At 52.3% G+C, this 10,617-nt stretch overlaps 1 protein-coding gene across 3 annotated transcripts in view; it reads left to right on the forward strand.

Annotated features, from left to right (window-relative positions):
* SH3BP5L (SH3 binding domain protein 5 like) overlaps positions 1-7,063 on the forward strand; it is a 16,375-nt gene extending 9,312 nt beyond the window's left edge. The window contains exons 1-6 of one of the 3 annotated variants that reach the window (XM_037744559.1): positions 802-864; positions 1,022-1,150; positions 2,816-2,982; positions 3,082-3,243; positions 4,477-4,650; positions 5,217-7,063. In XM_037744559.1, coding sequence (XP_037600487.1) covers positions 2,905-2,982; positions 3,082-3,243; positions 4,477-4,650; positions 5,217-5,687 — 885 coding nt within the window. In that variant the 5' untranslated portion in view covers positions 802-864; positions 1,022-1,150; positions 2,816-2,904 and the 3' untranslated portion in view covers positions 5,688-7,063. The other 2 variants (XM_017545322.2, XM_017545324.2) reach the window with 2 other exon arrangements.
* Positions 7,064-10,617: the final 3,554 nt, after the last annotated feature.

Raw genomic sequence — 10,617 nt, forward strand, 5'->3', positions numbered from 1 at the left:
GGTTTCACCATGTTTGCCCAGACTGGTCTCAAACTCCTGACCTCAGGTGATCTGCCTGCCTCGGCCTCGCAAAATGCTGGGATTACAGGCATGAGCCACTGTGCCTGGCCATTTACTGGCACTTTTGGGTCTATGAAGTCCTCCCAGCTGTGGAGCAAGTGTTCTAGGCATCCTGCCCTGACCTTCTGCTGCCCAGGCAGGTGACCTTGCTGCCCAGGGGGCACCCACGCCCACCACTCACAGGGCTGCACATACTGCCCAGGGCCTATTCTGACTTGCTGGGTTTCCTCACCAGGCTGTTAGCTGCCATTTCTGTGTCCTGAATTCTCAGGTCTCATGGTCCCGAGAGGTGATAAGTGTGTAGTAAACAGTGCTGACTGAGTGGCCCTGCCCTGGCCCAGGTGGCCATCCTCTCGCAGGTAGAGAGCCTTCAGGTCCAAGGAGACTCCCTTAGTTTGAGGAAGTGGTGCAATGTGATGGAGAGAGTGAGGGCTCACCACAACTTCACTTTGCATGTACTAGTGTTGCATCCTCCAAACCTCAATTTCTTCATCCTTAAAACTGAGGTTTACTACCCAGCACAAAGTCAGGTTGTGAGGATTGTATATGCCAGGTCCCTGATGGACAAGGAAGCATTTGGCAGTCTCCTCCTCCGAATCTTCTCTTTTCTTTCCTGAGTGTTTCACCTCCTTTCCCTGGGCGAGTGAGGCTTTCTCTTTCTGCCCCTTGCTCCTGCCTTGCACGGTTCACTCAAGGCTATTTCCTTGCACTGCACTAATTTGCCACTTCTCTCTGTGACAGGAAGAGCTAGAGCACCTGAACCAGGCCAGCGAGGAGATCAACCAGGTGGAGCTACAGCTGGATGTGAGTGTCCTTTTCCTCCTGTTCTGGGCTGGTCCTTGGAAGTATCTTCATCTGTCTCTTTCCTAGCGTGAGGCAGTGGCAGTGGGAGGGGTGTGTCTGAGAAACAGGAGGGGCTGGGACCCAAACATGTGCTTTCCTCTGCTTCCTTCCTTTCCAGGAGGCCAGGACCACCTATCGGAGGATCCTGCAGGAGTCGGCAAGGAAGCTGAATACGCAGGGCTCCCACTTGGGGAGCTGCATCGAGAAAGCGCGACCCTACTATGAGGCTCGGCGGCTAGCTAAGGAGGTAGGGCTGGCTGACCCATGTTTGAGGAAGGCTACATGCTGAGCCTGGCCCTGGATTCTTCTGTCTCTGTGTGGAGTGAGAGACAGAACACCAGACCTGAGGGCAGAGCCCTGGGCTAGACCTGGCTGGTCTGAACCAGCTCTGTGGGCTGAGGAGGTTCCTTTACCACCGTGGGCCCTGGGCTCGTGGCGTATAAAATGGTGAGGGTAGGTGTGGGAGAACAGCAGTTCAGCCCTGCTTATGTTTAAGTGCCTTCTGAGTATAAGGAACCAGGCTTTAGGCTATCACAGATATACTAGTTCTAACATGCCCCTGTTTTCCTCTTCTCCCATTTCCTCTTCCCTTTGGTTAATGTCTCTCTTCTGAATCTTTTCTTTGCTTATTCCTCACTGTAAGCATCCCACAACTTTTCCCATCCCCTACCTTTTTATTCTTTAACAAATAATTTTTAACCGATAATATGTGTTCACCATTGGAAAAACATAATAAAACAAGAAGAAAACCAAAATCACCCCAAATCCTACCATGCGCATTTCATGCATTTTGTTCCTGGGGATTTGGTGATAGATACAAAGATAACTGCCTTGGAAGAACAGTTTATTCCCAAGAGGAGGGGACATACCATGCTATGCAGGGCCACATTGGGAAGCAACCAGGGTCTGTCAGGAGGTGGAAGAAGTGAAGGAGAAAGCATGGCACAGAACCCTGTTGCGGTTTTTGTGGAAAGGAGTAGCTGAGACAGGGTAGGCAAGTTTGAGTCAGTTTAGGATTGGATAGTGTGAAAAATTTTGCTAGGCCCTGGTCTATAGGGGTGGACTCTAATTATCTAGTACCTGGTCCTGGGAGGACTTAGGGCAAAGGAGATACTGGTTTGGTGGGTAAGAGGTAGGTACAGGAGGTAGTTGGGAATCCGGGCTTTGAACTGGTTGGTTGGTTTGCATACAGAAGGCACATTTACAGGGGAGTTTACTGTCTCTAGGAATTAGCCCTGGAAGGGGCAGTTTCTCCTTGGCCAGCAAGGTCCCCCAAGACATCAAAATGTCATAAAGTATAGAAAATAAAAAATAAGATGAAGACAGCATAGATAACCCTGTTTGCTGTCTTAATCACATTTTTTTATGTGTGTATATGTTCTGCCAAAATGGGATTACACAGTATGTGTTATTTTGTTCTTTTATTTTGCTTAGCATTATGACATAGTTCCATGTCAATAAACATACATCCATGCCATCATTTTAAAGGACTGCTTAATTAATATTTTGTTTTTTTAAGAGATGGGGTCTTGCTTTGTTGCCCAGGCTGCAGTGCAATGGTGTGATTATAGCTGACTGCAACCTCAAACTCCTAGGCTCAAATAATCCCCCTCCCTCAGCCTCACAAGTAGATGGGCTCAAGGCAGAAGCCACTGCGCCCAGCTTGTCTTCTTATATTAGATGTGCTTTTATTTAGCCAATGTTCTATAACTAAAAAGTAAGGTTTGTTTCATTCTTCACTTGGTTAGTATGGCTGTGATGAATATCTCTGAGGACTTGTCTGATTATTTCCTTCAGCTTTCCTGCTGGACATAGAATTGATGGTCTCAATGTCATATTTTCTATAAGACTGTCCATGTTGCTAACCACCTTACAACTAAAATGGTTTGTATTTTCCTTTTGTTTTCCCTAGGGCAAAAGGCTAACAGCCTTTGGGAGTACTGGATTTCATACACCTACCCTCCACTGGCAACGGTTTTATTTCTTCTAGTCCATATCCTTATGGAATACTCTTTACAGAATGTTGCCTCCTTGGCATTTATCCTCAGCACAGTTTGGGAAGTGCAGCTGGCACTGCTAGTAGGCCTTCCTCCTTCTCTGTCCTCACGTCCGTAATGGGTCTCCACGGGCAGCTGGGGTCCCTCAGCGTTCCCCATCCTAATGCCCCTCTCCCCCTAGGCTCAGCAGGAGACACAGAAGGCAGCGCTGCGCTACGAGCGGGCCGTGAGCATGCACAACGCTGCTCGGGAGATGGTGTTTGTGGCTGAGCAGGGCGTCATGGCTGACAAGAACCGACTGGACCCCACGTGGCAGGAGATGCTGAACCATGCCACCTGCAAGGTGAGCCGGGCAGTGCCGGCAGGTCCCCTTCCTTGGTTCTTCTCCATCCTTTGCTGTGCCTTTGTCACCTCACCTCCTCACTCTCTCCCCCATTCTTGTCTTCTTTCAACTTTGATTCTGTTTCAGGTAAAACCTGTTCCTAGCTTTCTGTCCTGTTTGGCCTCCAGTGCTTCCCATATTCCCTTTCCCTCTGAGAATGTTGTCCTTGGCTCTTCTGGAACGTTTGCCTCCAGGTGTGGGAGTAACCCAGTGCTTGTCTGGTGGATACTCTGGATTTAGCGTTCATGTTTTGTTATGTTTAGCTGTGTGACTCCTTGCGTCTGTTTTCAGAATATGCTCCCTTTCCTGCTTTTGAGCTCTGACAATACACCTTGAGTTTTGAAGTGTAATTTATGTATCATTTCCAAGCTCCTGAAAGGGACTGGGGAGTGGAAGGGTCTCTGGCATTGGCCCAGTCTGCCACCTGCAGCTCGCACAGGGCAAGTGTCAGCTCCTCAGGGAGTGGTTGTGTCTTGTGATTCTTCATTTGCCCCTGGCACAGAACGGGCACCTCACTTGTACTCTAGAGCTTATGCAAATGTGAGTACACAGCATTGGGGGCAGGGTGGGGGATGGTGCACAGTCTAGAGTGACATCTGAGCAGGGAGCAGGTGAGGGCCGCAGCCACCGTGTCTGCCAGCACAAATGGACCAACTGTACAACGCCCTGGGCAGAAGCACACCGGAGCCCATTTGTCCTGGACTGTGTGTGCGTGGGGTTTGTAGACCTGGAGAACCAGTGCACAGCTGTGGCTCCCCACATGGCTTTTCTCATTCCCTGATGCCTAGCCATTGACACTGAGGGCTCCCTGAAGAGAATGGCTGCTGCAGAGGTGTGATGTGCTGACACACGTTCCCTCGACGCTCCCCAGTGGTTGAGTGGGTGCCAGCATCCCGTTCCTGGCGGCAGCAAAGCTGAGTGGCCAGTGGCACGGGTGACAGAGGTGGCTCAGAGGCTGGTGCCTGCAATGTTGGCCTCGACGGTCAGGCAGCAGACCCAGAAGAGACAGAAGGAAGCTCTCTGGAGTCTCACAGACCCTCTGTTCCCCGGCGTGTCTCGGGCTCTGTATGCAGTCAGGGGTCTGCAGACGATGTTCCTGTTTGGGTCGCCCCCAGGGCAGTGTTGAGATTGGTGGCCTGGGGCAGATGCCAAAGACTGAACATGGGTCCCCACTCGATGTGTCCCCTGGGTCAGGTGAACGAGGCAGAGGAAGAGCGGCTTCGTGGTGAGCGGGAGCACCAGCGGGTGACGCGGCTGTGCCAGCAGGCGGAGGCTCGGGTCCAAGCCCTGCAGAAGACCCTCCGGAGGGCCATTGGCAAGAGCCGCCCCTACTTTGAGCTCAAGGCCCAGTTCAGCCAGATCCTGGAGGTAGCTGAGGGGCGAGGGGGAGGAAAAACGGGCAGGTGGGGGTGCAGGCTGGGGTCAGGCATGGAAGGTGAGGGCAGCTGGAGGGGATGCTGGTCGGCCTCTCTGGGCCATCTTGGTGAGTGGCCAGGAGGCCTGCAGCCCTGCTGGGGAAGGGCGGTAGCTCACATGCTCAAAATGACCTTGCAGGTGTGGGAGGCAGGGACGGGGGGGCTACTGATGTTAGAGAATGTAGTTGGAGGAAGGGAGGTAAACAAGAAAAAAAACTGGTTGGAGCCCAGGGATGGGGAAGAACCAGGCACGTGGGAAAGGGAGTAGTGCAGAGAGGATGAAGGGCAGGCACTGGCCGAGAGGAAGGCTCTAGAAGGTGGGGCTCAGGTCAGGAGCAGGATTGCTGGGGAAGAACAGCCTGAGGAGAGAGTGGAGCTGGGAAGAGTGTCACGGGTCTGTGGTGGGTACGGAGCAAGCTGCCCAGGTCCTCTGTCTGGGAGATGAGGCCTCAGCGCCGCGTGCTGAGTAGGGTGGAGAGGGGCTCCACGGGTCATCTCACTCTGTTCTGCCCTCGGCAGGAGCACAAGGCCAAGGTGACAGAACTGGAGCAGCAGGTGGCTCAGGCCAAGACACGCTACTCCGTGGCCCTCCGCAACCTGGAGCAGATCAGCGAGCAGATTCATGCTCGGCGCCGCGGGGGTCTGCCTTCCCATGCCCTGGGCGCTCGGCGCTCCTCCCCTGTGGGGGCTGAAGCGGGACCTGAGGACTTAGAGGATGCAGACAGCGGGATTGAGGGGGCCGAGGGTGCAGGGCTGGAGGAAGGCAGCAGCCTGGAGCCTGGGCCCGCCCCCGACACCGACACCCTGAGTCTGCTGAGCCTGCGCACCGTGGCCTCAGATCTGCAGAAGTGCGACTCCGTGGAGCACTTGCGAGGCCTCTCGGACCACGTCAGCCTGGATGGCCAAGAGCTGGGAACCCGGAGTGGAGGGCGTCGGGGCAGCGACAGCGGGGTCCGTGGGGGTCGGCACCAGCGCAGTGTCAGCCTGTAGCCGAGGGGCCAGGGTGACTGGCTTGGATCTGCTGCCATGGGCCAATCGGGGCCATCTCCCCGAGGTCCCTTCTCCAGTGCTTCCCTGGGAGAGGCCAGCTGTGTTTGAGTCCTCTGTGTCTGCCGTGGCTTTCTCACAGCCTCCCCTGCCCTTCAGCAGGCAGCTCTCTTGGCCTTACGCATTCAGAAGGCTTGCTCTCGGGCTCTGCTGGCTCATCACAGTCTGCAGAGCGTTGACCCTTTGCTCTCCCTTCTCCTTCTGCTTCCATCTGGCTTTTTCCCTCAGGGAACTTGGTCTAGAAGGCCTAGGAAGCTCATCAGGAGAAAATGGGTGCCGGCTGAGTACCCTGGCCGGAGGGGATGGACAGGTGTCCCTCCGTTGGTTTCCAGCCCTGCCCCCTTCCCAAGGCGACTCTGGAGGGCACCCTAGGTACACTGCTGAACCCTGTACCCCTGTCTTGTTCCAGCCGGCCCGTGTGTAACCTGTAAGGTGTACTGTGTGCCTCTGGAAGACAACACCCTTCCCTTCAGCATTCCCTTTCGAGACCTGACTACTTTGCCATGTGTGCCCCGAAGCAGAACTTACAGGATCTGCAGGGAGAGAAACCCAACCCCATTGTCAACATAGGGAACGTCACCAACTCCAGACTGACTCCTGTGGGTATGGGGTTTCCCCAGCTGGGCTGGGTCCTTCACATTGTCAAGGTGCTAGTGGGTGCCTCACAGGCCTGGTGTTGGGGTGAAGTCATAGTGAGGTCCTGAAGGTGCAGGTCCCTGTCATTCCCACCCTCACACTCGCTGCACAGCTGTGTTTACTTTTTCTGGGTAGAGGATGCTGAACTGACTCTCAGCACCCTCCTGCAGGGTGGGGTTAGGGAATTTGGTGCTCAATTGCTCTCCCTTGCTCTTTCCCAGACTAAACAATACCTACTGCAGGATCCCTTGGGGCATGCTCAAGCTTGTCTGCCAACACTTACTTCCTTTGTTATAGGAGGAGTTGGCCTGGGGTGAAAAGTCCTGCCCTCGGCAGGGAGCAGCTCCAGCTGCCTGGCAGTGCTCCCAGACTATAGGGAAGCCACACCAGGCCTGGGTGCCTTGGGTGGATGGGTCCTTACTTTCGTCTCCAGGAGAGTGGAGAGCCCTCGTCTAGGCCCGTGTTCTGCCAGCGACAGGGATGAGTGGGCATCTGCACCCTGCACAGGTGTCTCCAGGTTGAGGGTGGTTGGTCACAATGAGAACCTCAGCGTTTGAGGTGGCCTGGGCAGAGAGCAGGAAGGGAGGGAGGGTGTGGGTGTGTGAGCGTGCATGTGCTGGTGTGTAAGGGGGAAAGGATCTTTCCTGCTTTTATTTAAATAAAGTAGTTTATGTAACAGTTAACATCTGCTGTCCCTGCTGGTGGAAGAGCAGAAGGGCAAAGATGAGGCAGGGGTTGGGGGAGGGAAGAGCAGGGTGAGGCGGCAGACTCTTTAGATGGTGTGGTCAGGGAAGGGAGGTGAAGGACCAGCTGGGGCGAGCCGCGCTGTGCATGCTCGTGGGGTGTGCAAGGCCACAGGGCCGGGGCGGACATGCATAGGGCAAGTGCAGAGAAGCAGGGGAGGAGTGTGTGAGGTGATGGGTGCCAGGAGAGGGTTTGGTACAAAGGGGCCTGCAGGGTGGAGTAGGCTCTAGGTCTGAGCTAAGAGATGAGAGTCCCAGAGGGGTGGGACCCTAGATGTGTTTAGATGTGAACATGAAGGTAGAGAAGGGACAAAAGTAGTGATGCCAGATGTATCAGGTAGTACAGTGTGCCCACTTAAATTTCAGGTAAAGTTTTGTCCACTGCAGAGTTTAGGACATGTATTATGAATTATTCTTCGTGTCTCTGAAAGTAAAACCTAGGTAAAAGGTGACTCCCAAGTCGGGGCTTAACTGGCTGGGTGATGGGAGGGGCTTGGGGGCACTTGGACTCACAGTTGGGAGATCGGATAGGGATGTGAACTTCAGGAGCTTTGAAGAAGAACAAAGGCCTTGTTTAGCCTGAGCTACACTTATGGTGTGCCTGTGTTTGGAGTTGAGAAGATGTCAGCCAAGGGAAGAAGGTGCTGGCAGGGAGGAAGACTGGAAACCTTGGAGGTCAAGGGGCAGGGTGAAGGCCAAGAATTGGAGGCACACACACAGCAGTGACCCTGGTGGCTATGGATGCCATCTGAGGGGCCGTCTAGGCCACTTTGTACCAAGCAGTCATTTGGACAGCCGCTGTCCAGGATTTTCAGATTGCCCTCCTGACTTGGCAGATGGGTGTCAAAATATTTTGTTAATAGAAAAGCTGCTGTGAAAATGCATGGCTGATATTTTTGGGTGAGTGGGCTTTAAATTTTTTAAATTATATACATATATATAGGAGGTATACAACATGCTATTTTGATGTACATAATGAAATAGCTATCAAATTGGCATATCAATCATTTTGCATAGTTACCTCCACCCCACCACCTAAAATCTACTCTCAGCAAATTTTTAGTCTATAATACAGTATTATAGTCCTAATGAGTGGGCTTTCTGAGATGATACAGTGTTGGACTTCCCTACCCAGTCACTGGCAGGCAGGACCTGTGAGGCTGCTGGTACAGAAGAGCCCCAGAAAAGGACCATGCCATGCACATGCTGTTTCTCCTTGCAGAGTCACCTGCAAGATAAGGCAGGCAGGAAGAGAGACCAGGAGGGTTAGAGCCAATGGTACTTCTAAGAAGAAAACAAGCCACAGCACTCACTCTCTCCCACCTAGACACAGCAGCTTACTCACCCAATGCATTCCACATGCGAGAAACACCCCTAATGGATCTTCACAACAATGCTATGATTTCTTTTCCACAGTGAGAAAATATGGCATATGCGACACTATGATTTCCTTTCCACAGTGAGAAGATAAGGCACAGTGGGGGCACTCAGCCTTCCAGAAGGTAACGGCGGCAGCTCCCACTATTGTGTCCTGGAGCTCACAGGAGATGAGGAAGGGAGGCAGTCATCTCCAAGGGAGTTTTGCTGGGAAGAAGAACTGAGAAGTGGGAATACTGTTTCTCAGCTTTCTTTGCCAGCAAAGAGGGTCAAGAAATTTTAAGGTGAGCAAGATGGTCAAGCTGTGAGGGACATAGGGCCTTGTCCCCCATTTCTGTACCGAGTCGTGTTAATATGTTACACTGGCTTGTTGGCAGTGAATTGTTCTGATCTTCATCTTCCTCAAGTGTGGGGCTGGGGCCTTAGTCTACCCAACACCTGACACGCCCTGCACCAACAGATGCTCAGGAAATGTGCTTTTGCTTCTTGCCCCGTCTCAGCCCACACCTATATCAGGTGGCTTTATCAGTTTAGAAAGTAGGAGGTCAGGACCTGGTGATGCACGATTCCAGGGTCACATCTCTATGGGAATTCTCAAGCTTCATTACGCTTCAATTTTATCACCTATAAAATGGGAGCATCTGAGCTACAGCGAGTCTTGTTAGCACGTCTTTGCAGCAGCTTCAGGGTGCTTAACCCACGGAGGCTTCCTCCCATGGTGTGATAGAAAAGGAGACTCTGTAAAAGGGTTGTATTTCCCTACTTGTCTGGATGTGATTTTTGACAAGCATGACAACCCCACTGCCTTTTAAAAATTTATATTTAAAATTTTCATTTTATTATCAGACAGGGTTTTTACTCTGTTGCCCAGATTGGGGTGCAGTGGCGCAGTCATAACTCATTGCAGCCTGGGACTCCTGGGCTCAAGCAATCTTTCTGCCTTACCCTCCCTTGTAGCTAGGACCACAGATGCATACCACCACACCCTGCTAATTTTTAACTTAACATTTTTTTTTTTCTATAGAGACATATTGCAATGTTGTCCAGAACTCTTGGACTTAAGCAGTCCTCTCACCTTGACCTCCTATTACGGCTTGAACCACTGCTCTTTGCCCCTCCCCCCACCCCTTTATTTTTTTTTGTGGCACTTGCTCTAGCCCAGACTGGAGTGCAGTGACGTGATCTCGGCTCACTGCAAACTCGGCCTTTCTGGCTCAAGAGATCCTCCCAGCTCAGCCTACCACGTAGCTGGGACTACAGGTGTGTGCCACCATGCCCGACTAAGTTTTGTATTCTTTTGGAGATGGGGTTTCCCTGTGTTGTCCACAGGTGGTCTGGAACTCCTGGGCGCTAACGATCCAGCTACCTCAGCCTGCCAAATTGCTGGGATTACAGGTGTGAGCCACCATGCCTGGTTATACTCCCAGCCTTTAAACATCTTTTTAAATTGACATATTGTAATTGTACGTATTTATGGGGTGTGGAATCATCCCACCTGTAGATGCTCTTACACTGCCTGGTGGAAAGTGGGGGAAATGGCCTTCTTGGGCTGTCAAGGTCCTGCTACGTCAGCAGGGGGCTGCAGCTGCCGGAAAGTGGGCAGAGCCTGTGGCCTGAGTTTACCTGCGGGCACTGCGTGGTCAGCCTCATGGACACTTTGCAGAAGGGCCTGGAAAACTGCACGTAGAAGGGTGGGGGCGTTTATACATCAGAATGGAGCCCTATCTGTACTTCTGTGTCCTCGGAATCAGCTGCCATGTGTGAGAGCTGGCTCAAGTCTGCAGTACAGCTGGTCTTTTGAGGTATGATGTTGGATATCTGAAGATGGTGCCCTGTTCTCATAGCTCACCTCCTTCCTTGGCCTCCCTAGTGCCTTTTCCCGCAAATGGATGTGGGTAGTTTACTAAGAAATGTTCTCCAGGATTGCTCAGTGTGCAAACGCTGTGGCAGCCTTGTTAGGAACACTACAAACTCCAGTGCTGCGGGTGAGTCTTCCAGGGGAGGAATTCAGGTATGCACAGGTGCTGCAGGGCAGTGAAAAACAGATAACCAGGCCAGGAGTGATGGCTCACAGCTGTTATTAATTTGTTTACTTTTTTTTTTTTTTTTTTTTTTTT

Source organism: Cebus imitator, unplaced genomic scaffold (genome assembly GCF_001604975.1).
Source record: "Cebus imitator isolate Cc_AM_T3 unplaced genomic scaffold, Cebus_imitator-1.0 Scaffold179, whole genome shotgun sequence".
Classification (NCBI taxonomy): domain Eukaryota; kingdom Metazoa; phylum Chordata; class Mammalia; order Primates; family Cebidae; genus Cebus; species Cebus imitator.